Source organism: Miniopterus schreibersii (assembly GCF_964146895.1).
Source record: "Miniopterus schreibersii genome assembly, chromosome: 1".
NCBI lineage: Eukaryota > Metazoa > Chordata > Mammalia > Chiroptera > Miniopteridae > Miniopterus > Miniopterus schreibersii.
In genome coordinates, this window is record NC_138101.1 from 43238838 (window position 1) to 43266831 (window position 27994).

General features: G+C 38.0%; 1 protein-coding gene across 1 annotated transcript; it reads right to left on the minus strand.

Moving 5' to 3' along the window:
• Window positions 1-1135: 1135 nt before the first annotated feature.
• On the minus strand, window positions 1136-27959 carry SDAD1 (SDA1 domain containing 1). Its single transcript, XM_081148793.1, has 22 exons — window positions 27699-27959; window positions 25224-25328; window positions 24655-24753; window positions 21604-21714; window positions 21202-21273; window positions 21024-21124; window positions 19334-19391; window positions 18195-18269; window positions 16666-16767; window positions 16030-16099; window positions 14936-15039; window positions 13581-13638; window positions 12233-12291; window positions 11551-11627; window positions 10622-10719; window positions 10441-10517; window positions 9675-9801; window positions 7904-7998; window positions 7578-7768; window positions 7386-7470; window positions 6393-6554; window positions 1136-4532 (listed from the first exon to the last, which is right to left on the minus strand). The coding sequence occupies exons 1-22, from the start codon at window positions 27786-27788 to the stop codon at window positions 4485-4487; spliced, it is 2064 nt and encodes a 687-aa protein (XP_081004919.1). The 5' UTR covers window positions 27789-27959; the 3' UTR covers window positions 1136-4484.
• Between the last annotated feature and the right edge of the window lie 35 nt (window positions 27960-27994).

Sequence of the window (27994 nt, forward strand, 5' to 3'; positions counted from 1 at the left end):
AATAGGTCAACAATGAGATCAAGGAAGAAACTGAAAGATACCTTGAAACAAATGAAAATGAGAACACAACAACTCAAAATCTATGGGCACAGCAAAAGCTGAGAGGCCAAAAAATCCTATTTCTTGCTTTCTAGGCTTCCCTTGTTGGTAGGGTAGCCATGTAACCCAGTTCTGGCTAATGTGACCAGAAGGGAAGGCTGGTGCAGGGATATTGTGAAAGCTTTTGCTTTCCTAATAAAATGAATAGATGTGGCAATGCCCCTTCTTGTTGCCTTAAACACAAAAGAAATATCTATGAAGGTAAAGGTATTATCATTACAGTGGTACCTCGGTTTTCGAATGTAATCTGTTCTGGAAGACCGTTTGAGTTCTGACACATTGGAAAACCGAGGGATCAACAGCTGACAGCTCAGCCTCAGGATCTTGTCCTCAGCGGAAGCCTTGTGGCGTGTTCAACTTCCAAGGCGTGTTACAAAACCGAAGCATTTCCTTCCGGGTTTACAGCGCTCGTAAAAAAAAATGTTTGACAACAGAGATGTTCGAAAACCAAGGTATCTCCATTTTTTTTTCTTTCTTGATACTTGTTCCATTTTTACAGATAAGGAGACCGTGGCACAGAAATGTTGAGTAACTTGCCCATGGTCAGTCAGCATTTGAATCCAGAGTCTGGCTTCAACAAAGCAGAGCCCAAGATCCTGAGGGCATGACTGAGCTCAGACCAGCAATGGTCTACCTCCAGACTTCTCACATGAGACTTCAATTTGGTTACACTATTTTTAGATGCATATTCAGTTATTTGCAGCTGAACAGCCCCAAACACATCTCTTGCCATATTCTGGATCATTTTCTTTGACAAGATTCTCAGACGTGGGTTTGAGTCAAAGGTTATGACTTTTTTTGAGGTTCTTGGCACATACTACAAATTATTTTCCCTAAGAATTATATTATCATAGCACTTTCACTAACATCAGGGGTTGCAGGGTAGGGGAAGAGGGTCCCATCTAGCACCCTGTCAGTAAACAAGTGGAAGAGAGTGGTTAAGAGGTGAGACCACAAGACCTCTGGCGCATCTGCACATTAATCCTTGCCTTGGTTTAAGTGCATTCCCCTCAGATTAAAAAATAATTCACAAGAGTGAGTCTTAAGGCACCTTTATTCTCTGGCCTCAAATAAGGTTGTTTCTTACACAATGACATACGTAAAAACACGTAAAGCATAAAGAAAAAAACCCTCACATGATTCCAACACCAAAGAAAACCATGTTTAATATTTGGCATATTTTTTTGACTTTTATTATTCCCTATTTTCTCATGTGTAATTGGATTGTACTATAAATACTTTATATTTTGTTCTTTTCATTTATAAGCATTTCCTATTGGAAATATTTTAATGTCTACATAATATCCCACCATGTGGATAAACCATAGTTAAGCATTTCAATAGAGATCAAAATGACAAAACAATGAAAGCAGAATTTGCAAGAGGAAATAAAATTATTACACAAGGAGTGCCTGGCATTTAAAAAGTACAGAATAACTGTACTTTCTGTTCTTGTTTAATTTTAAACATGTACAGACCAAAAACTGTACTAAGAAAAAAAAGGTTATTTCCTTATAAAAGACAAAAAGATCCATGTCAGTTAACTTACCTTCCTATTCATACTCAGTATCTTCTAAAAATCTCATAATATATTCTAAAAATATGTAAGCCATAGTTATTTTTATTTTTATACAATGAAAGAATGTCATTTAGTAGAACAGTTTTAAAAATTGTTTAAATAGTTTTAAAACCAGTTTTAATGTAGTTTGAAGAACAGAGTATTCCAACTGATTTAACATCTGGTTAATACAGAGCTGTCATATAACACTCTACATAGATTATACATTTTCAAAAAATTAGAATATGAAGCAATGAAAACAAAATTTATATTAACCATAATCTTTAAAAAGTTGTACCAACTTTTTATTTTATTAAATTTATTGAGGTGACAATGGTTAATATGAACATACAGGTTTCAGGTGTGGGTTTCTATGTTACAAGACTATACCAACTTTTAAACCCTAACTTTTTCTTTTATGATTCAGGACTACATTTCCTACTGCTGCCCTGTTCATCCTAAGCATCAGTTTGTCAGCAAACAGGCATTTCACCCTCCTGCCAGCTGAACTGCCCCTTCATCAGGATGCCCCTGCCCCAGGCTGTGCCTTTTTTGATAGCTCTGTAAGTGCCCTTGTATTATATAGTCATTTCTTAAGTCTATTTCCTTTGCTGGATTCAAAGGTTCTATATGGCACAAACATTGTGTTTGCAACCCACACAGCATGTAGCAGAGTGCTTTGCATATAGTGAGCATTCAATATACATTTTTGTATTTCAAACTAGTTCTCCCCAAATTGTCAAAGTAAATTAAGCAAAAGGTAAAACAAAAACTTAATTGATATCTAACCTTTGATGAGAAATTTACTGAATGCTTACTTTGTGGCAAATACCACGCTAAGTTTTTATAAATAAATATTAGTTCTCAGAATCTCAAAACAATCAGTGAGGTAGGTCATGTTTCAAATATTTGCTGAGCCTGGGGATAGAGCAGGGAACAGACTCTGCCTTTTGTGGAGCTTATTTTCCAATGGAACTTGCTAAGGTCACATCCAAAATACATCAGCATTCCAGATTTATATATCACTTTATATACATATGAACTTAAACAATGTGCGTTCATCCCAGAAATGGATCCATTCTCAGTGCTGACAAAAATTTGGGGCTGAAAGCTGAAACTGAGGCTCTGGTGGCTTCTTCAAGGTAAAAGTCACCCTAAAAGGCCACTCTGCCTTTGCTGGCAGCATCCAACCGTGTGAGAACTTGATTTTCAAATTTATAGTAAACAGAAAATATTCTCAAGAGACTTAAGAAATAATAAAAGGAACCATATAGAGATAAGATACTATGGGATTAAAGAAATGAAACAGAGTTCAGACTGCACCTTTGTAAGCCAGCTAGTTTTCTACCTTGCATATAAATTTCAGTTAAGAGCAGAGTAAAGCCACAGTAGAAGACAAGTCAGAACACAGACTGGACTTTGGTCTCTTGGCACCTAAGTGGACGGGAAAGTGTAGCAGAAGGAACACAATTTTCAGGCACCATCACAATTCATGCAGCAAAGCTGTGAACCCCAGCTGCTATGCCACCTTGATTTTATTTACCCCTCTCTGGAGCTAAACACATGAGACAGTAAGTTCAAAAATGCAAAAAGAAAAGAGAGTAGTTTCCAGTCTGAACCATTCAAATTTGCATCAGACACTTTCTGTGGAACACTGAAGTTGCTGAGGTTGACTCCGAGGGCTCCCCTCACTAGGCCACTGCAATTTAATCATTAATCCTCAAGATCTTCACAACTAATCCGCAGCATTTGGGGGAAAGTCACACAGTATCATTCAAAATAAAACTGAAACTGAACTAGAAAGTGGACAGAAGATAAAGGAAAGGGAATAATAAAAGTGGTTTTAGAAGCTGCTAATTCAGAGTGGGCAAAAAATTGCTTTTTACTTTAAAGTAATATAGAGTATTTTTCTAATCTACCACAATATTATCTAAGAAATCTGAGGTAGGAGGCACCAAACTTTCCAAATTTAACAACTTGCAAACAGAGACAGACCATGTTTTCGTGTCACCTGAAATCGACTCAAGCCTACCTAGGGAAGGGAGACCAACACAGCGGCTCAAGCATATGAGTACCTATTTGATACTAGAAACCTTTTTATGGACACAAGGTGAAAATATTAAGGGTGAAAAAAGCCCAAGGAAACCAATTTGATTTCTTTTTTCTCAATGGAAGAGTGAGCAGCCTAATGATAAAGACACTCCAAGATTACCACTTATACTTAAGGCAATATAAAAAGCGAGGCTTTTACCTGGCATTCAAGAAATATTTAAATCTTTTGGATGGACTAAAAGAGCTAGATTGTCTACCCAAAATCTGTACAGCAAGGACCTGTTTTCAGCAGGTAAGCCTATTTACAAGTAAGAACCTCTTACTCTTGTAACACTGTCCTGTTTCGTTTTAAGAGAATATGTAACTCCCGACCCCACAGAAATACGGACCTATCTCTAGTAGAGAACTATTTACACTGCACTGTAAATACACATATACACACCTCTGTCCCCCACATCCTCCAAATAGGCTGTGAATGCCTTCAATAAGGGACTATGGTCATTTTTACATCGATAGTGATCATAGGCACTCAAAAATTTATTCTTCACGTGAATGCTAAATGACAATGAATTTACAACACTACTGTTTATGTTTCAAACATCCCCACTATTATCCATCTCCAAAATAAAAACACCGAATTGCTACCAAATTTACTTTGGTTTTCACAGTATAGTGTTTCTGGACTTTTTAATGTAAACATTCTTGATTTATTAATTTTCAGAGTAATGACACAAATTTAGCATTCTCCTTGGAACGGAAAACTTGCTTGTACAGGTTACTTCATTCTTTTTCTCTTTTTCAAAAGTGCATCTCGTAGTGCCAACTGGAAGGTAAGAAAAAAACAACTGAACATGGTAACTCTTGGGTACCCAATTACACTAACGTGGTTGTATGAAAGTGTACCAAAATGGAATCACTAAGTCAGTAAGTCATCCTCAAAAACTACAAGTTGCGAAATACTCCATAATAGATCAGAGCTGTAACCAGGCTATCACCTCCTTACTGCTAGGAAACAGGCCAAACTCTTGAATGCTTTTCCCACCTTATGGGGCAAAAGTTCAAAACAGGAGCAGGTACAGAATAGAAATGGAGCATTAATAATAAACCCAAAGTTAAAAAAAGATAACCAAGGTCAATGTACACATCTTAAGTGTGTGATGAATACTATGTCATTAATTCCCAAGCACCATTCTTGGATTCCTAGAAACTTTTAAAGATCTGTAGCTTTTGAATTTTAATAAGATATGTGTTCATTTGGGGGGGGGTTGGAGGGTGGAAGCTGCCTGGCTCTATATCTAAATGTTCAAAAAGTTTTTAAATTTTATGATTTTAAGTTATTTGGCCCTTTGCCTTTAGCTCATATCTGGGTTTTGGTATTTCTTTGTTAGATAATCAGAATAGCTAGCACCCTTAAGGTAGAAAAATCAACAAGTTCATTTTAACCTAATTTGCATTGCTAAGAAAGTACTTCTCAGACTCCTCTATCTTTGACTTATTTTCTCATCTAAAAAACCAGTTTAATCACAGTACCTGCTCATATTGCTGTATGCTGATTAAATTAACATGCTGAGAGGGAACAAAGCCACGCTTCTCTTTCATGCCAAAAAAGGCATGCTAAAAAAACAGAGGAAGTAGCTAAAATGTAGCAAGGTCATGAAAACTCATAATGCAGCAAGGCCTATCAACTATTACTATTTCCTCAACCCTAAGCTCTTACAAAGGGCTAGTGAAGGATAAACTAATGGAATTAATAATTTCAACTATGAATTTAAATTGAATTGGGAAATTTTAATATTAAATGGCACTTCTCCTTTTACTTAAATTTTAACAACTTCTATTCAAAATGCTGTCACTTTATATTTACATAATGTTGTTAACCACAGTTTAGAACTAGAAAAATTAAATAAACAGTAGACTTTAAATGGCACCTTAATTCAGTTAATACTGGCTTGGTTCCCACACAGACAGAGCACTGCCCTGGAGAGCTGGCCATTAATTCATGCCTAGAAGGCTCATCCTTGGCTAGCATTTTGGAACACTGGTCAGAATGTGGGACTAATTTACCCTTGACCGGATTCCCTGGAGATTCTTCAGAATACAGTTACCTACACTCTAGTATATCCCCAGTAGAAAAAGACATTAACATGTAAAGTTGTTTTACTATAGTGAATTACTGAAATAAGCAAGCCCAGTACAAGAGTAACCATGAAAGACTGAAAATGGATAAAATGAAATCCCATAAGCCTGTAAACATAAAGGCTTTGCAAAAGGGCACATACCAGCAACAGGACCACTTAGTTCGTGTGCTTCACTAGAACTATTTCTGAGCTATTACCACACATAATTATTGCTTTTAAAAAAACTACCACACATATAATAAGCACTCAAAAATTCCTACTTAGTTAATTTTGATATTGTATTTCACATAAATGCCAGAGAATTTTAACAAGGGAATGATCTGCACCCTTTCACTTGAAGAGGAGAAAAACAGACTCCCCTTTGGTCAAACAAATGAATCTCAACCAAGTGAGGTTGAGGATTTACATGCCCAACTTCCCACCTCTCCAATAACGCTCCCCGTTAACCCTAAAACACACACAATGCAAGGTCTTTAGGAGGCACAAGTCCACTCACAAGTAAAGGTGTCTCAGAATGACAACACCAAGCTTCAAGTTGAACTCACCTGCTTTTCTCGGAAGGAACGCTTAGTTTTTGAGCGGACATTATGACTATACCGCATCATCATAAAGTTTTTCTGTTTTTTCTTCTCTTTATTTGTGGAACTGGAAAATGGATTCATTTTGGTTTTCTTCCTTACAAATTCTTTTCGGTCTGTCTTTCCAGCCTATCAGCACACACACACACACAAAAAAAAAACACTTCAGGAGTTACCTAATCAATATACGTCTCCTCTGTGCCAGGTGCTCTACTGGGTGCCAAGGACAAAAATGAATGGAACACAGTCTTTGCTCCTCAGTGACCGAGTCCACAGGAAATGGACCAAGATGTACTGTAATGGGGCAAGGGGAGCTCAGTGAGAGAAAAAGTCATAATTCAGCCTGGTGAGGTCTGAGGAGCTTCCTAGAAAGAGAGACCTGTGAGCTGTTTTTCACAGGATGAAGGCAGTCACTGTGGAGGGAAAGAAGAGAAAGGGGTAGAGCATTTCAAGAAGTAGGAATAATAGTGTACGCAAAGGTGTGGAGGAGAAAGAACATGGGTTTTTAAACTTATCTAAACAGGTTTCAGTACAAATGGAATATAGAGGGTGATGTGGAGCCAGTATGGTCTGATGCCTAAAACAAGCAAAGGCACAGAAAGTGAAGATGGACATGTAGGCAGGGTGCAATCACACAGTAGTTGCCAGAGGCAGACTCCAACTCTCTGGCTTTCCATTAATGATTGTAAACATTCCCCTACTTTTCTAACAGCTCTGATAAGTCCCTGATACCATGAATATATAACAGTGCTTTCTGTGCTCTACATGTTTTGGATGGTGGTTACATGGCTATCTAGCTGTTAAACTCACTGAACACCTCATACCTGTGCATTTTATTCTATGTTCAGTATACCTTTATTTAAAACTTTAAAATAAAATACTACCATTTTGTGCCTATCTGGGTCTTATTTCATTTCTTTGCTCTGTTTAAAGAAATAGGAAATGGTATGCCTCACTCACCATTGCAGTTGCTAGTCTTGTCTCCTTGTCAGACTTTGGCTTTTTATGAAGGCGTTCAATGTCCCGAAGAGAAAGTAACTCGCCCCTGGGATAAAGGAAAAAAATGTAACATGAAATAAGGGTGGAAATCCTCTCCTTACTAGTTTCATTACCAGGTGAGCTGACTGAAGATTTGGGTAGGTGCTGTTGTACCTGGAATCTTCATCACTGTCTATTTCGATATATTTCCTCTTTTCGGCTTTCCCAGGGGCAGCGCTGAGTTCTTTCCTCATTTGGGCCAGGCGGATTTTCTGGAAGTCCTCCTGAGTTAAAACTCGGCTGGTGCTGACAGCTGCAGCTTTGGCTTTCCGCTCCTCTGCAGGCATGCCCTCCAGCTTCCTGGACTTGAGAGCACATGATAAAGGCTTACACGGCTACTAGCTCAGGTCAGAGCATAGTCTCCCCACAAGGCTCAGCATAAATGAAGTCTTAATAAACATCACAGTGATGCAATGATAGAAGGAAATTTTGATACTTACGATTTCTTGCTGTTCTTCATCAGAAGAGTGGTGTACATCAATCCACTCACCGTCGTCATCTGTCTCCTCACTGAGACTGGCACTTTCCCACCCATCTGTGTAAGAGAGCACACTGTCGGTCTACCACTTTGTGTTGAGTATTTATGGCAAACGGAGATAAGTGAAAGAAAAGGTTATGAACCTCAAATAGATGCTCTACAAACCAAGAACTGAGCAATAGTTATTGTTACATAAGCCCCATTAATTAACTGAAAGAATGGGAAATATGTACTGACAAAGTATCTACCCTGAGCTGAAATCTTACACTTTCCCTAACCCTCACGACTCAACAGAAAAGGGGCAGACTCTCGAGTTTAGTAACCTATCCCAAGCCAGTTAGAAAATGCAGCCTACAATGAAATCCTGAAAATCATGTCTGACTCTAGAGGCCACGTTCTTTCCACCAAACCATGTACATCAAAACTGCACCTGTACTGTTATCTTCGCTACACAGCAAGTATCTAACTCTTCTAAGCATATTAATATATGTTTTTAGAAACTAGTTAGAAACAGTCATTCTGAGAACTGAGGTGGAAGATTTAGGATGTTAAAGAACCTTGTAGCCCTGGCTAGTGTGGCTCAGTTGGTTGGGCACTGTCCCCTGCACAAAGAGGTAGTTGGTTGAATTCCCAGAGAGAGCACATGCCTGGGTTTCAGGCTCCATCCCCAGTAAGGGATGTGCAGGAGGCAGCCAATCAATGTTTCTCTCTCACCGATGTCTCTCTCTCTCTCTCTCCCCCCCTCTAAAAAATTCATAGAAACATTAAAAAACAAACAAGACACCACAATAAAGCAGTATTAGAGTTCTTAATGGAGCCACCACAGTAAACTTTCAAAATCAGATACTTGCAATTTTAGTGGTTCCCCATGTTCTGTAATAGTGTCCCAGCCCTTTGGTATGGCACATACACAACCAGTCACAATAAGGCCCCAACTCAGTCTCTAGTCTACTATTTGGTTATATTCTACCTTGTATTCTATACTGTAATAGTTTTCCAAATCCTTCAGGACTATGCTCACAGTTTGCCTGGAAAGTCTCCACTGTTTTACCATTCCTCGCTTAATTCAAAATACAGCTCCCGAGTCACCATCTCCTTGAGGCCTTTTCTGAACCTTTGAGGCAGACCTGCCTTTATGCCCCACTCCAATCATAAATCCTATTAACGCTCTATTCTCAGCAGCTTATGAAAGGCCCTCAGGGCAGGAACCATATCATTCATCTTTGTGTTGACAGTGGCAAGCCCACAGCTAATGCTTAAGAAAGCTTTGTTGAAATCACGACTAAATGAACCAGAAGAAGACAGGACTTTAGCAACCAATGTAATAAAGGCTAACCCTGGAAGTCAGAATGGAGCTCCTCAAGCATTCTTCAACAAATTCAACAAGCATTCCTTTTCAACAGGAAAATCTTGGAGAATTGCTAAGGACTAATACCTCATCTTTTTTTTTTAGGCAACAAACAAAAAACCTTTATCTTTCCCAAGTGACCAGCATACCCTTCATAAGGGGCAGCCACCCTGAAGGACATGAAAAGACATCTGCTATACTAGAACGTAAGTTCCCAAAGACCAGGAACCATGCCCATTTGATCCCCAACGCTTGTAACAGTGCCTGGCATGTAGTCATTGCTCAATAAATACCCGCTGAATCCACGTTCAACAGCATAAAGATTTCAAGGTCAATACAGATACAGGAGTGACTACAATCCAAATAATGGTAAATAAAAATGAACCTTCGTTGTTTTCGGCATTCTCTTCTTCTTCAACTTCCAGAATTTCTGCTCCCGGGATGTAATCTTTAGCATCTAATTCTCCATATTCTTGTACTCTTGCTTCTATGGAGGCCTCTGTAGGCTTACCCTAAAGGAAAGGAAATTATTTTTAATAAAACATTATTCATAAAAAGGATTCTATAGGATTATGAACCTAGAAGGGAGAATCCAAAAAATGAAGTAACCAAACAACAAAAAACAGTCCACTTATGCCCTGGGTCAAAGTAAACCCCTAGCCAGAACTATGCCCGCTATTTTCCTGTTCTCTTCTGATCCAGATCAGGAAACTGGAAGTTCTTAGAGAATAGCTGTTCCAATTCTTAAGTCTTGAGGTTGCCCTCTCTCTTTCTGTCACATACGCAAAACTCTCTTCCCTCCCAGCTCCCAAGAGGTGGGATCTGGCCAGGAATTGATTGCCTGTTCAATACTGGCTTCAGCTACTGGCTGATCTTTGGGATTCCAATCAGTTAATGATGTCAAAAGCTTTCAAGGTGAAACAGCCTGACAGATCTATAAGACTCAGTCATCATCAAAGAGCATATGTCAACTACAAAATATTTAAGGAGATGGTATTCAATCAATTATATTCTGAGCTTAAAGAATAAAACTATGCATATCTCCAATATTCAAAATGTAAGTATTGCAAATATTAAAACTCTAACTGTAGGACAATACTCTCACCTTCTGAGACCATAACCTTTAGGTAATATATGCATGCTTCACCTACCCGGAATTTCTTCTGTAACATCTGAGGATTTAGGGTACGGAAAAGCTGAATCAAAGTTCTAGCAGACATCATTACATCTGTAAAATAATACCTTTGATTTACAAGCTCCAGAGCAAACAGTCTATTGAGATAAAAAATCACTCTATATTCTCTGGTCCACAAAGACTAACATGCAACTTACTCTTATCTTTGTGAGTTTTATACTGAGCCAAGTCTTGGAGAAGTTCTTCAGTCATTGCTAAAGGACATCGAGCTGTTATCTCCTTTATAGCATTGATTCTAGAAAAGGGAAAATAAATTTTAAAAACTCAAACAGCAATTTCATATGGTTCAACCTAAGAAGGTTTTCTAAAAAGACTAAACAGGAATAAAAGTTGGGTTTTATAGAGCTTAGGTCTCTAAAACTGCAGCATGAGAGAGAATGTGAGGGTGGGCAGCCTTAGAGGGCTTTGTTCCAGATAGCTTACTGGCATTTCCCCTACTAGCGGAATAAGAAACAGTATCTTCTTTGTAAAGTAAATAATGGCAGCATTTATGCGCCAACTCTAAGGGGAGAAGGGACTAGGTCAAATAAGAAAAGCTAAAGGTCTTTAGGACTGTTATCTCAGCAATAATTCCATAAAAACAGCTCTTAACATACTGATTAGTTACCAGGACACATTAGATAACTGTTAAACCAGTGCTCACACTCATTAAGCATTTTTAAATGAATCAAAAGGGCCACTGAACTGTCTAGGGATTAAAGAGTGACTCAACAAACCATTTGTTCCAAAAGAAGATATGAATTCAGGGTAGAAACAGGACAAAAAAGCTTAGATTGCCAAACAATCATTCATTTGAAAGAGTAAAGCTAGTAAAAAACAAAATGTTGATTAGAAAGACAAATATCTTTTCTCTGACTCCCTCCTCGAAATTCTGAGGAGGGAGCCAGAGAATAATAAAATAATAAAATAATAAAATAAAAACAGCAAGCCTCTGAGAAGACTAAAGTATATTTTAAACTGCCTTCCTAGAGGCCACATTGTCAGCTGAAATCTTACATCCTGGTCATGAAAAGCAAACTTAGTAGGTTAAAAATATATCCAGTGCCTCCAGTCACATTCTACATACCCTACTGTCATGACTTCCCCAGAGTTCTTGTCGGTAACAAAATTGTTGGCCACAGTCATGAGCAATGATTGAATGATCTAAATTGGGAATAAAAAAAAAAAAGTGCTGGTAAAATACCTATACCTACTCAAACATCTGAGGATGAAGAATAATAAATTATTCATAGTAGGAAAACAGTGTTCCACCTTTAGTTTGGGAGTTGGAAGGAATTAAGACTGAGGAAGACAGATAAATACACTCCACTTTGGGTTTTAGCCTTCTTGGCTAACTTCAGATTAAATTTTGCTCTTTTTTAATGTTAGTTTTCAATATAGATTAAAGAAATTGCTTTGACGCAGGATAATTCTATCAAAATACTGTTTTAATCAAAGAACAGAATTATCAGCTTTGAAAAATAATTCTACGAATTTACTAATATTCTTGACCTCCCATCATAAAATTTGGCAATTAAAATCAGGAATCTCAACAGTTTGCACAAAATAAAGTGTACTTTTAATGGTAAATTTTTTTTCAGTTTCTCTAACTAAACTTCTGTGTATATCTCAAGAGTCATTTCTGCTCACTTAAAAAATGGGTGGGGGACAGTAATCCCTGTGGGAAAAGCTACATGATAAAGTTAATAGTAACCCTGTTATGCATCACGCACTAGATCTAGACAGAAGTAAGGTTTAAGAGTTCTCACCTCTGGGGGTACTAAGTGATGAGACGCTTGTGCAGCAAACAGAAGGATCTTTGTTACTTCTAAAAATATAAGAGGTCAGAAAGGTCATAGTTGGTTTATTGTTCTGCCTTCCTTATACTTTTCTTTTTTTAAATTGTTGACTCTTGCAGATGTCCCCCATCCCCCACAGCTTTGCCTCCCTCCACCCTGCCTCTGCCCCACCTAGGCCTTCACCACATTACTGTCTGTGTCCATGGGCTATGCATATATGCATATATATTCTTTGGTTGATCTCTTCCCTCCCTCCCCACCCTCTTCCCCTCTGAGATGTCAATCTTTTTCTTAATAATATTGTCTTTTCTCTAGCATAATTTATGTAAGAACACAGTATATAATACATATAACTTACAAAATACATGTTAACTGTTTATGTTATTGGTAAGTCTTCTGGTCAACAGGTTATTAGTAGTTAGGTTTTTGTGTAGTCAGTTATACATGGAGTTTCAACTTTGAGAAGGGTCACTGCACCTAACCCCCCACATAGTTCAATGGCCAACTATATACATACACATGATAAAGTTTAATTTATAAATTAGGCACAGTAAGAAACTAACAGCAATAACTAATAATAAAATAGGACAATTATAACAATATACTGTAATAAAGTTATGTGAATGTAGTCTCTCTCAAAATATCTTACTGTACTGTACTTACTTTTCCACTTAAAGGAAGTAATTTCACTTAAAGGAAGCACTTTACAGCACTTTTGAGCATCACTACTCCTGTGCTTTGGGCCATTAGTAAGTAAAATAAAGGTTAGGTGAACACAAACACTGTGATACCCCTGACAGTCAATCTGATAACCGAGAGCTACTAAGTGACTAACGGGTGGGTAGTATATACAGTGTGGATGTAGTGAAAAAAGGGATGATTCACGTCTTGTCTCAGGTAGGACAGAGCAGGACAAGATGCTACTCAGAATGGTGTGCAATTCAAACTCATGAATTATTTATTTCTGGAATTTTCTGAACCTTCGAATACTTTTGGACCTCAGGTAACTGAAACCATGGAAAGCAAAATTGCAGATATAATGGAGGACTATTGTAAAAAAAAGACTCGCTTTGAGAAACCAATTTATTGTTCCATCCACCTCCCACCCCACACCCCAATAATTGTTTTTTAAAGTTGATGAACAGAACAATTAATCCATGGAAGATTCTGGAAAGAAAACATAAGGGTTTCTCCCCTTTCTCTGAAACAGAACACATTTCATTCCTAACTCTTTGTCTTTACTAATCCAGAACAAAAAATTCTGGATGGTTATTTTAACCCAAGGCCACCAAAGGAATATGACAATTGGGAGGCTTACCTCTTTGGTGGGGCTGCAAAAACCTTTGCACAAAGGGATAGAAGTTGAAGAGAAAAAGCTGTGGGGGGAAAATGCAGACTTTAATATTTATGTAACTAAAGCTATAGGTTTGTTTTTCCAAATGCAATTATATCACCAAGTTCAAATCTGAATAGCATCTAGTATAATCTGATCACCCAAAAAACACCACAATTCTGGTTTTATTATTAGATACCAGACCAACCACCTTGGAGGAATTACTCTGAGTTTATTTTAGAGAAAAAACACTCCCACTCTGGAGTCCCCTAATCAAGGTGACATGGGTCCAATTATTAAACTATTGCAATTTTTAACTTCCAGATGAGAAACATTGGAGAGGGACTGGTCTTTATCAAAGTTTATCATGTGAGAATAAATTAATTTTTTCTATTTTAGCCACAGAGCAAAACCACGGCCAGAGAAGTAACAGGGAAGGCTTGGGTTCAATTATAGTCAGTTGTGAAACCCTGGTATCATTTCCATCAAACCATGCTTAAATTACAAATCACTTTTGCTTTCTTATAAGGTGCAAATTCAAGTTGGACATAAATTTCCTCACCAATTTACCAAGAATTGACTTGATAATCCTGTTTTAGGTCTGTAGACCATGGAGAAAAAGCAATTTATTTACTAAAATGTTGTTTTTCTTAGAGAAAGGAAATAAGTGCTTTCACTCATGTGTACTTTCATTTTTAAGCTGATATATGTCTAAACTGTTTGATTTTCAATAAACAAACCAAGCTTATTCTATTTTTTTAATTAAAATTTTTGAAGAAAGCAACATATTCAATGATTTTCAGAACAGCAACACTAGTCACAAAAGCAAAATGATAGGAAAGAACCTCAATGGTCATTTTTTCATGGCCTAAATTTTTGGGAATCTCTTCTATAATGGCATTTAGCTCAAGAGTATGTGTGAAGTTTCCATACACAATATATATATTACACTACCAAGGAACTCTTTCAATCTAATTTAATATAAAATAAATGAGCACAGAATTCAGCTTTGCAAACATGACAATCTCCCACTAGAGCGGTCTGGAAGTCAGAGAAGCTATGAAGAAATAAACAAACTGCAAAATGTTGTAATAGTCAAAAATATGTAGGTTATGTTGGCTCAGAAAAATGTATATATGAAACAAAGTTGAATAATAATAGAGAAATGTCTGATACTGAGAGCACAAAACAGTCTGTCCATAAAAAGAAAAGCCACTACAGAAGAGTGGCTTAATTTTATCCCTCCCCCACCCAAACATTTAAATCCATACAAGTTAGAGAAGAATAAAAACAATAGTTCTTTTTCTAATATCCACCAAGAGAAACAATGTAATTCAAACCTCATGAATTCCCACCAATCTGGAAATGAGGTTCATGAGCATCATCTTCACTTCAAACCTCTCCTTAGAGCTCTCTAGCTGCTTCAGCAGCTTTTCTGCAAAATCTAGAAAAGAGAGTATCAGAGAAGTACACTGTGAGTCCGTGGTCTGTACAACACTATCTATCAGACGCAGAGAAAGACAATAGTTAGACCAGCGACTCTGGCACGGCTGTGCCTGAAATCACTCGGCTGCAGCAGGATGGAGAAAGCAGCAGTACACCAGAAGGTGAAAAGTCACACACAGGTCAATACAACTTCAAAAGCGCCCAAGGTTAAGTCTTAAGGATGCCCAAGATTTTTAGCATCAACACGCTGAGTGACTGTTGAATAGGTGCTCCATTTAACAGTTCTTCAACTTCAGTTTCTCAACACATTGTCCACAGACCAACAGCAGGTGATCTACATGGTAGCTTATTACAAATACACAATCTCAGGCCCCACCCCAGACCTACTGAATCAATCTACATTTTAACAGGATCTCCAGGTGATTCATACTTAAAGTTTGAGAAACACTCACCTAGAGGAGGGGCCAGCAAACACTACTGTCCATTAGAGTACACAGAGCATTTAAAAGTCCTAATGTTCAACCACTCCCAAAACCAACTAACCAGTCTCTGGGGATAACAGGACCCAAGCACCAGTATAGTTTGTAAGTTCTCTACGTGATCCCAATGTACATTCCAGTTTGAGAACTGGTGTTCTAGAACATGGTTTCCCAAACTTTTGATTTCCACAGATCAGTTTGTTTAAAAAAGGACCAACAAAAGACTGTCAATATATCATTTGGTCAAGCACAATGTCCTACCATTATCATGTTGTTAAAGATAAAAATTTCAGAGAGAGCTGTTCTTCCACGTTTTTCTTATTTTTCTGTGGACTGAGAATCACTCCTTCAGAACATAATTCTCTAGGCTACAACCAACAAGTAACAAGTATTTATTGATTTTCTATTAAGTGCCAGGCATCTTATATTCCCTGGTAACTCTGAAGGTAGGAAACTAAATAGGCACAGATTAGGCCAACAAGGAACTTGGGAAGTCATAATTATAGTACCTTGGGGATCATGAATCAAGTGAATAGCTGAAAAGTTAAACACCTCTGGTTTTTTCTTCTTCTTTTGTTTCTGAAAGGGAGAGAAAAAAAAGTTACCTTCTGAATTACAGAAATGAAGCCCGTGGGGTTAAATGTGCTAATGTGCTAAAAGCTGTTATCAAGTCCACCACACTATTTAAAAAGAAAAAAAATCTTTGTTCTAAAAAATCTTTCAACTAGAAGTATAGATGGTTTTTGTCTTTTAAGATTCACCTATTAGTACCTGTAAGACTTAAAGGAATTTAGCAATATAAAAATTAACCACTTAAGGGCCAAATTAGTGATTTTCAGAAAAATCATTACAAAATATAAAATGTACTTTATTCGTGTACTCTTCTGAGAAGATATGCTTACCAAAGGTACCCTAATACAGGTCATCTCAGCAGGACAAGTGAAAAATAATTAATTTATTCAAGTCACAGATTTTGTTAGAGCTGAAAACATTTATTCATCTAAAAATTAGTGCTTAAAAACTCATTACATATTTCTAAGTCTTTCAAAAATGTGATTCTTTATTTCAAATTCTTAAAAATTTTTGCTACAAACCTTTTCTACATTGTAATGATTCCTGCCCTCATTCCCAGGTACAAGCCTCACCTTGAGCACTTTCATAGCCTTTTCCAACTTTTTCTTATTTTTGGAGCTTTTCTTCCCTGTGGCATACTGCACTAGCAGGTCTCTTGCTGTTGGTCCTTCATCCTAAAAAAACCAAAAACTACTTTATAAAACTGTAAATAAGGAAAATCTGCATAGAAGCAAAGAGTAATCCTTTCAGCCCCTTCTTTGTACTTACACTCTTCACACACAGCCATTAAAAATGAACCTGACTTCTAAAATTCAATAAAAAATATTTTCCATGTGCACAAAGATTTTCACTGCAGCCTTGATTTTTACCTTTGTATTTCCCTTTTAATTTTTATTGAAGTATAATATATTGACAGAATGAAACTTTGTTTTTATTTTAAAAAAGAAAATGGAAACAATTATCTATGAACAGGAAAATGCTTAAACTATAATGCATTCATATTCAGAAACATCATGTGGAGGCTGAAAGCATAAGGTAGAAACAAACAAAACAGAACCAGAAGAATGAATACACAGAACAGACTGACAGAGGTCAGAGGAGAGGGGGAGTTGGGGGACTAAATGAAAGAAGGTGAAGAGATTAGCCAAAGACCATATATGCATAACCCATAGACATAGACAACCCTATGGTGATGGCCAGAGGGAAGAGGGGCTGGGGGCTGAGTGGAGGTGGGCAAAGCAGGGGAAATGGGGGACATATGTAATAGTGTCAACAATTTTTAAAAAAGCGTAAGGTAGATCTACATGTACTAACAGAATAAGATCTAAATGCATTGGTACATCTATATATATTGACACAAAGAAAGCAAGTTGCAGAATAATACATATGTTATTTACACATATTTTAAAAACCTACTGCACATATAAGACAATATATACACACCTACATATATAACTGCAAGGGGAAACAAAATGGTTATCTGTGAAGAAGGAACTGAGAAGTGGAGATAAGACTGGGTCAAGAAAAATTCTATTTTATCTATAGTATCTGAAACTTTTTACAATAAAAATGTATTGTTCATATACTATTTAATAAAATAACAAAATGAAGTACAAGATATTATCACATATTCCAGTATTATCATCAAAATGCTAAAATGATAAGGGAAATTTTTTTCTCCTTTTAAATTTTAATAAAAATAATTTTAATAAAGAAAATTTTATAACATCATATATCCTGCTTTTTTCTTTTAAAAATGCTATGATATTATTCTGAACTTCTACAATGTCAACACTCACCTCAAAAATATGTTGGCAGCAATTTTCATTCTAAGTTTATATAGTGAGATGTAGGTATTGCTTTAGAATTAAGAACAAGGCTGAATGAATCTAAGATTTATTAGTTACTTAACCAATCTTCCTGAATTTAAGTGACAAATTCTAAACAATAAAATCTCAGTATGGCAGAACTCAATAAAGGATAAAGGCAACATCTAAGTTTCTTTCTAACTTAAGCAGTCATGGATTTTACCATTTGTACTGAGAGCAATAATGAAATCTCATAAGCTGTAAAATTCAGAAGCATTTACAGTTCAACTAACCTCAGATTCTGAGTCGCTGTCCTGTTTCTCCTCTTCATCTTTCCCAAGAAAGAATGTCAAAGCAGCAACTAATATCTAAAGAACAATCAGAACAAAGTCAATTACTCACCCCACCTTACAAAAACAATAAATACTTCTGTCTACACTTTATACATGTACACACACTAGGATTGGAAGGAAAAAGATCAAAAAGTGATGGGATTTGGGCTCATTTTTCTTAATTAAAACATAATGTTCTTATAACATTACTTGTCCTAAAAAACATATAATTAAAAGAATCTAGATAAAAACATCTAGGCTCTACATAGTTATCCTTCAAGTAGACTGTCAAGACGTTCCACACCCCAGCTGGGCTGCTCAAGTGGTTGGAGCGTCATCCCCATAGGCCAAGGTCCCTGGCCAGGGCACATACAAGAATCAACCAATGAATGCATAAATAAGTGGAACAACAAACCAATGTTTCTCTTGCCCGCCCCCCCGCAAAAATCAATTAAAAAAACACAGATGATGTTCCACATCCCCCACAAAAAGTGACATTACAGCCCTTCTAACAGAAAGTCAAACATATCCTTAAATTTCTTTCAACTGTGCCCTGGCTGGTGTGGCTTCGTTGACTAGAGCATTGTTCTATGCACCAAAGGGTCTCGGGTTCAATGCCAGTTAGGGCACTCCAGGAAGCAACTGACTGATGTCTCTCTCTCACAGCGATGTTTTTTTTTCTCTATCCCCCCTCCCTTCCTCTCTCTCTAGAATCAATGAAAAACATCCTCAGGATTAAAAAAAAAATTTCTTTAAGCAGTGTCTGAGCCCAATAAAAAAATAGTCAAGAATTATAGGAAAAACAAAAACACTGAGGCTATTGTTTAATACACAGCATTTTTAATAACTCATGACATGTAAAATTGTGCACCTGAAACTCGTATAATTTTGTTAACCAGTGTCACCAGAATGAATTCAATAAAAAGGAAAAAAAAACCCCTCATAATTTTGTTTGACTCCTCTAAAGCACAGGTTGATGAGCCAGGGAGGTGGCCTAAACACAGAGAGCATTCGTAACACCAACTGCACATATGCATACTCCCTCTTCCTCACACACCAGCTCCTGCATCCTCTGTCCTCACAGCAGTACAGGTACTCACCTTGGTGACCTTAGAGAAACACGCAGTTGTGATCACATTGACAGTTTTGGCATCGTTCCTGGAGGGGTGACAAATGAGTGTTTTAAAGTAAATTTTCATCCTACTGTATTTGACAGCATAGACAATGGCACAAAATAAACAACAAATATTTCTGAAATGTTAGAATTGATAGCTGTAATATTTTAAGAAGTCATGAGTTGAGCCCTGGCCAGTTTTGCTCAGTAGTTAGAGCATCAACCCATGGACTGTAGGATCCTGGGTCTGATTCCCACCAAGGGCCTGTACCTTGGTTGCAGGCTCCATCCCTGGCCCCGTCAGGGCACGTGCAGGAGGCAACCAATCAATGTGTCTCTCACACATCAAGGTTTCTCTCTGTTTCTCTCTCTCTCTGTTTCTCTCTCTGTACTGTCTCTGAAAAGCAATGGAAAAAATATCCTCGGGTAAGGATTAAAAAAAAGGCCATGGGCTGCTAAATAGTCAACCACACAGTTTGACTATGTAATTAAATTTTAGCTCAGTCTTACTTCAGAAAATTACGCAGCCATTAAGATGAACTTATAGCCCTGGTCGCATAGCTCAGCTGGTTAGAGCTGATGTCCCAGTACACCAAGGGGGAGGGGCTCAATCCCTAGTCAGGGCACATAAAAGAATCAACCAATGAAAGCATAAAAAGTAGAACAACAAATTGATGTTTCTCTTTCTCCCCCATTTCCTCTCTAAGAGAGAAAAAAAAAAGGATGCACTTATGAAGAATTTTAATGACATAGGAACCTACTGAAGAGAAGTAAAACAAAAAACAGGATAAAAAACTATTAATACAGCAAAATTCTAACAGCAGAAATTCACGCTAAAGAAAAGAGGAATTATCATAAGCTATTAACAGTGATTGTCTCTGGGTGATGGGACTACCAATAATATTTTTTAAAACTTTTCTAGCTCCTCCAAATTTTCTGTTGCAATGAATATTACTACTTTTATAGTAAAAAAAATAAACAAGAAAAGCAAAAGACATGAGTTGGAAGCACTATAACAACAAACCAACGTTCATAAAACATGACATTTTTTTTATATCTTTATTGATTTCAGAGAGAGGAAGGAAGAGGGGGAGAATCATCAATGATGAGAGAGTCATTGGTCGACTGCCTCCTGCAGGCTCCCGACTGGGGATCGAGCCTGCAACCTGGGCATGTGCCCTGACCGGGAATCGAACCCCGATCGCCTGGATCCTAGGTTGATGCTCAACCACTAAGCCACGCCCGGCTGGGCAACATGACATTTTACAAAAATAGGGTAAATTTGAAAATCATCAGAGTGGTAAAGTAGAAAGAGCATAGATTTCAGAGTCAGACAGATCTGGATTTGAGTTTTAGTTCTGTCCTTTATTAGCTACTAAACTTAAACTCTATGAACTTCACTTTCATTACCTATCAAATGAGAATAATTCCAGACAAGCTATATTACTTTGTTCTGAAAGGTGAACAAGGTACTATGTGCTCAACAAATGGCAGCCAGTATTGTTGTTAGCTACATGCACTGCCTCTGCATTTTTACTTCCAACTTAATCTATAACAGAGGTATATTAAAGAGCTCAAGATCAAGAAAAATATTTGTGTATGTGCTCTCTAGTAATTACAAATGACCAAAAGAACAAAAGATTCTATTTCTCAAGAGACAAACATATATATATTACCAGATGTTTCTTCTGTAGAGTTCAATCATCACATCCAAGGATATCTTGGCTGCAGTTGCATTGCTGTCTCTCAGCATGGTGTACATGAAATTCTGCAACACCTGAAGAAAAAGAGAAAGAACCCTTAATACACTGATGGTACACAATGCTGAAACATGGGAAACAAACGGGTACTTACTACATTCACTTTATTGTTCTTGTGTTTTGCATTTATATTTTTGATATCAGTCACGATATGCGTGTATAAAGTCTGAGTGAAAGAAACAAAAACATACACACATTAACCAACATTTCAAACTCTGCTTAATTTGGAGAAAAGTGCAAATGTACAGGAGGATTTAATATTACCTATTTTTCATTTTATCACAAAAGAGACCAAAAGCAAAACAAAAAGCAGCAGTTAAACTACAAAGGGAAAACTGCCCTGAAAAAGTTAAACATGGAGATGCCATATAGCCCTACTAAAATTATTCTTAACTTTATCCAATAATGTGAAGCATCAAGAATTCACTCTATAAGTTTTATGTTACTGCAAGGAAAAATGAGATATATGGGGGGGAAAAGCAATTTTGCTCTTTACCTTTCGCAGAAGCTTATCATGGCAACGCAGAAGTTCAAAGAAAAGTTCTAGCAAACTTGATGGACTGATGAGATTCTTATTTCTCAGCAAGATCAAAGCTTTGCAAAATGTCTCAGGAAGGAAAAGAAAACATAGTATAAGATTATGATAAAGTTAAGGAAACAGAGCATGTATATCCCAAAAGACTAGCGTCTCCGACTAACCAGGCATTATTCTAGGCATCAAAACAGATAGTCTCTGCCTTCGTGGACCTTACACACTGGGGGTGCAGCAGAAGAGAGGACAGACAAGCAAGTAAGCACATAAAGAGGAGTATCTCAGATAATAAATGTCACAAAGGAAGTAAAACAAGGTAATATAATTGATACACTGTGGCTACTTTACACAATGAGGTCAACATATAACAAAACTCCAGTGATCAATGAATCTACAAAGAAAGATGGGATAATAATAACATAATACACTGAACTGGAATAATGAATTTGAATTTGTGACCTTACAAGGCACTTTTTTTGAAGTACTGTTAGTACTAAGAATGGCCCAACAGCAGTTGTAGCACTCTTGTTTACCACCAACTTTTGTGAGTACCCTTATCACCCAAATTTTTCCTCTAATTCTCTTCTCCATTAGATTGAACAAATAATCCTTGGAGAATAGTTGATTCCAAGTTTTGGGGCAGGAAAAACCATAAGAAAGGGTTTGAAACTATTTTGGCCAGAATGCAAGGATACTTTCAAAAACATCAGGGGCACTGATGAAAGCAGCAGCTCCCACTGCCAGGTGGTGACAGTTTGAATGTAAAATAGTAAAAATAATGCTTTAAAAATAAATTAATAAAAGTATATAAAAAGGTAGTTACATTGTCAAAGACAGAGTAATATAAAAATTCGTTTTATTAATTTTTATTAAGTAATATATACATATAGGTATTTTGTTTCTTCCACTAAGAAAGACAGTCTGCTTCTGTCTGTGTAAGCAAGAAAGAGTGAAAAGAAAAACTTGAGAATGACTTAAAAAGTCCTGGAAAAATAGCAAATACATTAGGTAGAAGGAAAGTCTAGAGGTTGACAGGATTGGTGGTCATCACAATAGCTAATTAAAAAGAGAATCCACCAGTATGTTCTAAATGATTCCTCTAAAAAGAAATGCTAATTACATAGATTCAATCTCGTTTCCTAGCAAAGAAAATTTCTACTAATTATTGTTTTTAAAATCTACAAATTATCGCCCAGCCGGGCATGGCTCAGTGGTTGAGCGTCGACCTGGGATCCAGGCGATCGGGGTTCGATTCTCAGTCAGGGCACATGCCCGGGTTGTGGGCTCGATCAATGACTCTCTCATCGTTGATGTTTCTGTCTCTCTCTCTCCCTCTCCTTTCCTCTCTCTGAAATCAATAAAGATATATTAAAAAAAATAAAAAATAAAAATAAAATCCACAAATTATCGTAAAATACTACAAAGAAACACCCCCACACACATTTATTTATTTAATAATGCCTGAAGACCAGTTTGGTTTGGTATTGTTAGCCACACAAAACTTAAAGAAAACCTAATTACTTGGTAAGACACTAAGTCTTCATACTCAAAATCTCAAATCTGTACAACCTAGAGGAAATTGAAAAGTTCCATGACATAAGTAAAAGTCTCCTGAGTAATGGCTGGAGTTTGAAGCCTCTTGGGCTGTGCTGTCAGGTGCTATGACCCCTGAAAGTTAATCAGTTGACAACCCTAAGCCTGTAACCTTGGTTTGTGTGAGATGGTATTCTTTTTCTTTTGGGCCTAATCAAATTAATAAAATCTTAGAGAAATTAAAAAAAGTTAAATATATGTACTTAGCATTTTTTAAAAATATGTTTTTGTTGATTTCAGAGAGAGGAAGGGAGAGGGAAAGAAAAATAGAAACATCAGTGATGAGCAAGAATCACTGATTGGCTGCCTCATGCATGCCCCCCTACCAGGGACGCAGCCTATAACCTGGGCATGTGCCCTGACCGGGAATGGAACTGAAACCTCCTGATTCATAGGTGACGCTCAACCACTGAGCCATGCCAGCTGGGCTGGACTTAGCATTTTTATAAGTTTTTGTACAGGATATCAGTATGTTTTGTGATCATAACATTTATGTAAGTTCTACCTGCTGTAAAGGTGTTTGAAAAGCTGATGCATAAAATTTAAAAATGCCTAAGGTTGGGTTCCCTAGAAGCAGAGCCCAATTCATTACAGTGGTTTGTCTGGGGTGTTCTCGTTTCTATAAGGGAAGTGAAGCAGCAAAACGGGCAGAGAAAAGAAAAGCTGATCAAGGAAGTATCCCTGGTTGGAGATTAGCTTTAACCTGATCACAAAGAAGCCCTGGAGAACAAACTGCAACACAAAGTGGGACCCACCTTGAGGGAAGGGGCTGGGCTTTCATATCACTGGGTTGATCAGGTACCAGCTGTGAGCTGCAAGGGCAACCTCCCAGATGCTAGGTCTCCTATTTAGCTGAGAACAATGCTTCAGAAAAAGGGCAGCTGGGGGCCATTAGGTAGGGGAAATGGGTACACTGGCTTGGTAAAGGGGATCTCGGCCAGGAACCTATATCAACCACTAAAATGACAATATTTTAATGTTCAAACTGGCTATTTAATAGATAAATTTATTAAATCAAGCACTATACAAACCACAAGTTGTAATTAAAGTTCTTCATGCATATGAGATTAGAATGACTAGAATGAATCACCTATTCAAAAGAGGGAAAAGAATATCCTGGGAAGGTTAGCAAGCTGGAAGAACAGAAAGATCAAAAAGAGGAGCATAGCAGAAAAGAGGATGAGATAAAAAATAAATACAGGGAGGAAACAGATCATGTAGAAACTTATAGGCCAGAATAATGTGTTTGAGTTTTATTCTAAGTATAAATAAGAAGTCCTAGAAGGATTTTAAGGAAGGGGTGACAAATTCTATTTTACAATTTAAAAAGATGTTTAGCTGAGAAGCCATTTTCACTTGAACACATATTACACGCATACACATGAACACAGCACAAATTATCAACCCATATATTGGCCCTACCATTCGAAGATCTGGATCCAAGACAGTGTGATTGTAGGAGAGGAGATCTTTCAACTCTTGAGGAAAGTTACTTAAATGTTCTGGGTAGCAGTGACCAATCTGTAACAAAACAAACACTCTTCTCAAGTCTCTCTTTTTCTCCTGTAATTCACAGGCACATATTTCAATTATTCTGCAAAAGGAGAGTAAAGGCTATTTCATAGAGGTAGGTGGTTCCAAATCATGTCTTTTTCTTCTACATGCCAATTTCTCTAACCCCTTTCACATTTCCTCTCTGTCTTATTAAAATATGTGTGACATAATTGAGAATCTAATTTTATAATGAATTTGAAGAAAACAAAATAGTTTGAAAGTTTTGCTCTGGATGGTTCTGTGAAAGCGCTAGCAAAATCTTCTAACTTACCACAGAGAAAATAAAATTTGCAAAAATGGGAAAATTAAAAAAATTAATATATCTTTTTTTAAATGAAGCATTCATTCCCAAATGGAATGAGGTTGGGTATTACTGGAAAAATATTCTGCAAACTGTAATAACTGGTTTTTGTTTTATATAAAAATTAACTTCTTACCTGAGCCATAAACATCACCAGCTCTGCCAATTCTTTGCTAGGTTTATTTGGTTGTAATCTGAAAATCTCCACATTGGATTTATAGTGATTATACTGCTGTAGAAACTGTGGAAAAATAAAATTTAAGTTGGTCACCTTTTATTATATGACTTGCTCAGTACAGAATGAAAAATTACTTAGTAAAAGTCTTTGATAGTGGCATGGAGAAAAAGATGTGGCAAAAGTATGTAGAAACACTTTTCCTTACCTGCATTTTCCAAGTTACGTTTTGAAAACTTTATGCACATCACAGGTAATCTAAAGATCCTTTCCTTTATCATTAGAAATTTAGGTGGTGTGGTGTAAAGAACAGTGTAGCCAAGAGTCAAAAACTCGGATTCTGGCCCTATTCTGACATTTATTGTCCAAATGACCCCTACTACATTGTCTATGTATACAGAGCACTCGTATCAGCAGAAAACTACATGTCAAAAAATGTAAATTATGTATTTCTCAAGTACATGAAGAGCTCTAGTCAAAATTCCCCTCTTTTAAATACTGATTAAGATTTTACCCTGGAGTTATAGATAGGATGTGTTAACAGCCAAAAGCAATAGACACACAGAAATAATGATAATAGCTTCCACTTGTTCAGCACTTGCTATGTGCCAAGCTCACTGTGTACATGATCTCATTTAATTATGTTTAATCCTAACAACCACTTAACAATCTAATGTTTAACCACCAGACATCAGTTAGTTCCATGTATTTACTCTCTATCCCTAGGCCACAGCTTTAAGGTGTGTGTACAAGAGAGTGAGAGAGTGAGCGAGAGACAGACAGATACTATGAGAACGAACATTTTTTAGTATTACAAGCCCTAAATGGGCTAGTGAACTCCAAATTCATATATCCAATTACTTGTCTGATATCTGTTTGGATGTCTATCAGACATTTTAAACTTTGCATGGTTAAAAAACATAACTCTTGATTTCCCTAACAAAACTGGTTAGGCCTTCAGCTTTCTCCAAGAGTAGGACTTAGGACAGAGACCTGCATGCAGCCACCCCTAGATGTTCAGATAAGACCCTTTCTCTCTGGACTCCTTTCTTCCATTGACAGGAGTGAGGACAGTACCCCAGAACTCACTGTGCTTCTCGCAAGAACCTTATCCCACCCCAGCCCCGCCACCACTATCTGCCTTGAGATGATCAAGGTACATTAACATCCAGTTTTACTTTCTTCATAGTCCTTGCCACTATATGGCTACCATCACTAGAACATAAGCCCACGAGAAGAAGGCTCTGATATCTGTCTTATTTATTATTGTATCACCAGTGCCTAGAATTATGCTGACACACAGTTGGTACAATATGTGTGGATTTGCATATGTATCTGCTAAATGAAAGAAAGAGCAATTCTCTGAGGAGAGAATTATCTCTTTCTTACATATTAAAACGGGCTCAGTGGTTAATGCTCCCTAGTAAAACAACTGGTCAACAGCAGGGCCAGGAGGTAGAGTTCGTTTTGAAACCAACGCTCTTAGATACAGCACTACACAGACACAGCTGTACACCGCTCTACACATCTCAGCGTCTCCACTGCTACTTAATGTATTTTATTTGTTCCTTCCTCTTGGAAACGCTCTCTATACTGGTGACCTAGATCACTGAAGCCGCTATTTGTTAAAAAGCGCTCAATTAAATATTTCTGAGTGAAACGCTGGGGGAGGAGGAAAATGAGAAGGGCAATCGAGGAACTGTGTCAGCCTCTGAACAAACCACAACCTAGTGAGGAAGGAGCACAAACAATTGCAGCTAAGGCCTAGCAGACACCTCGTTAACGCCAGCCAGACACACGGGTGCCTGAAGAACACACCTGCCAAGTTAATACATCAATATCACCCCTTTCATTTTGTCGCTTCTCGGCTCAAACGCCCTAACAAGGTCCGCAATCTGCATGAAGTCAGTACACAAAGTCCCTCGCCATAGGGACCTAACCTTAACTTCCAGACTCATCTTTTCCCGAAGCAAATTCTGACATCCAGGTCACGCAAGCTCCCAAGGAGACGGAATAACTAGGCGTCTGTCGAAAGCATCCTACGAGGCGCCTCATCAGGGGTCACCAACAAACTCAAGTTCGGAGGGTCTTAAAAGAAAAGGCCCGGGGGACCCACAGGGAAGCCGAGGCGAGGAAGGGGCCGTCCGTCTCTCCACCTCCGAGAGGTCGAGGCTGAGAAGCCCTGAAGCAAAAGGAAGTCTTTAAAGGTCCGTGGCAGCGAGGTCTTCAGAGCAGGGAGAAAAGCCTGACGCGACAGCAGACTCCCCACAGGTGGAGAAGGAACCCTAAGGCATGTCCCTCCCCAACCCCTTTTCTCTCCCCGGAAGACCCCAGAACCCAGCGGCGGGCCCCACGGCCGGCCAGGATCCCAAGGCCGCCCCACGGCCGCCTCCCCAGCCCCGCCTCGGCCGCAGCGTCCCCGCGGCGCAGTCCCACCTCCTCCACATAGGCCGGCGGGTCCCGCTTGATCAGATTCTGCAACTGCGGCAGGTTGCTGGGGAGCTTGTTGTTGTTTCTGTTGGACATGTTGGCTGCTGACGGGCTCCGGCGGCGAGCGGTTTTAAAAGAAACCTACAGGGCGGCCGACGGCCAACCTTCCCAGCCGCGGCTGGGAACCGTGCTTCCGAGTACGACCGGAAACAGCACGAGGGACGCTCCGCAGGCGGCGCCATCTTGGCTCTTACCGCGAACTCGGCTACGGGAGCCTCGGAGCGTCAAACTTCCCTGCGCTG

Excerpts from the sequence above, each read along its gene's own strand:
- SDAD1 (XM_081148793.1), bottom strand. The coding sequence starts at position 27,788 with ATGTCCAACAGAAACAACAACAAGCTCCCCAGCAACCTGCCGCAGTTG. Across the intron at positions 10,720-11,550 it reads GGGGAAGTCATGACAGTAGG|AATCAATGCTATAAAGGAGA; the intron begins GTATGTAGAATG and ends TCCCTTTTCTAG. Across the intron at positions 7,769-7,903 it reads ATGAAGAACAGCAAGAAATC|TCCAGGAAGCTGGAGGGCAT; the intron begins GTAAGTATCAAA and ends TGTGCTCTCAAG.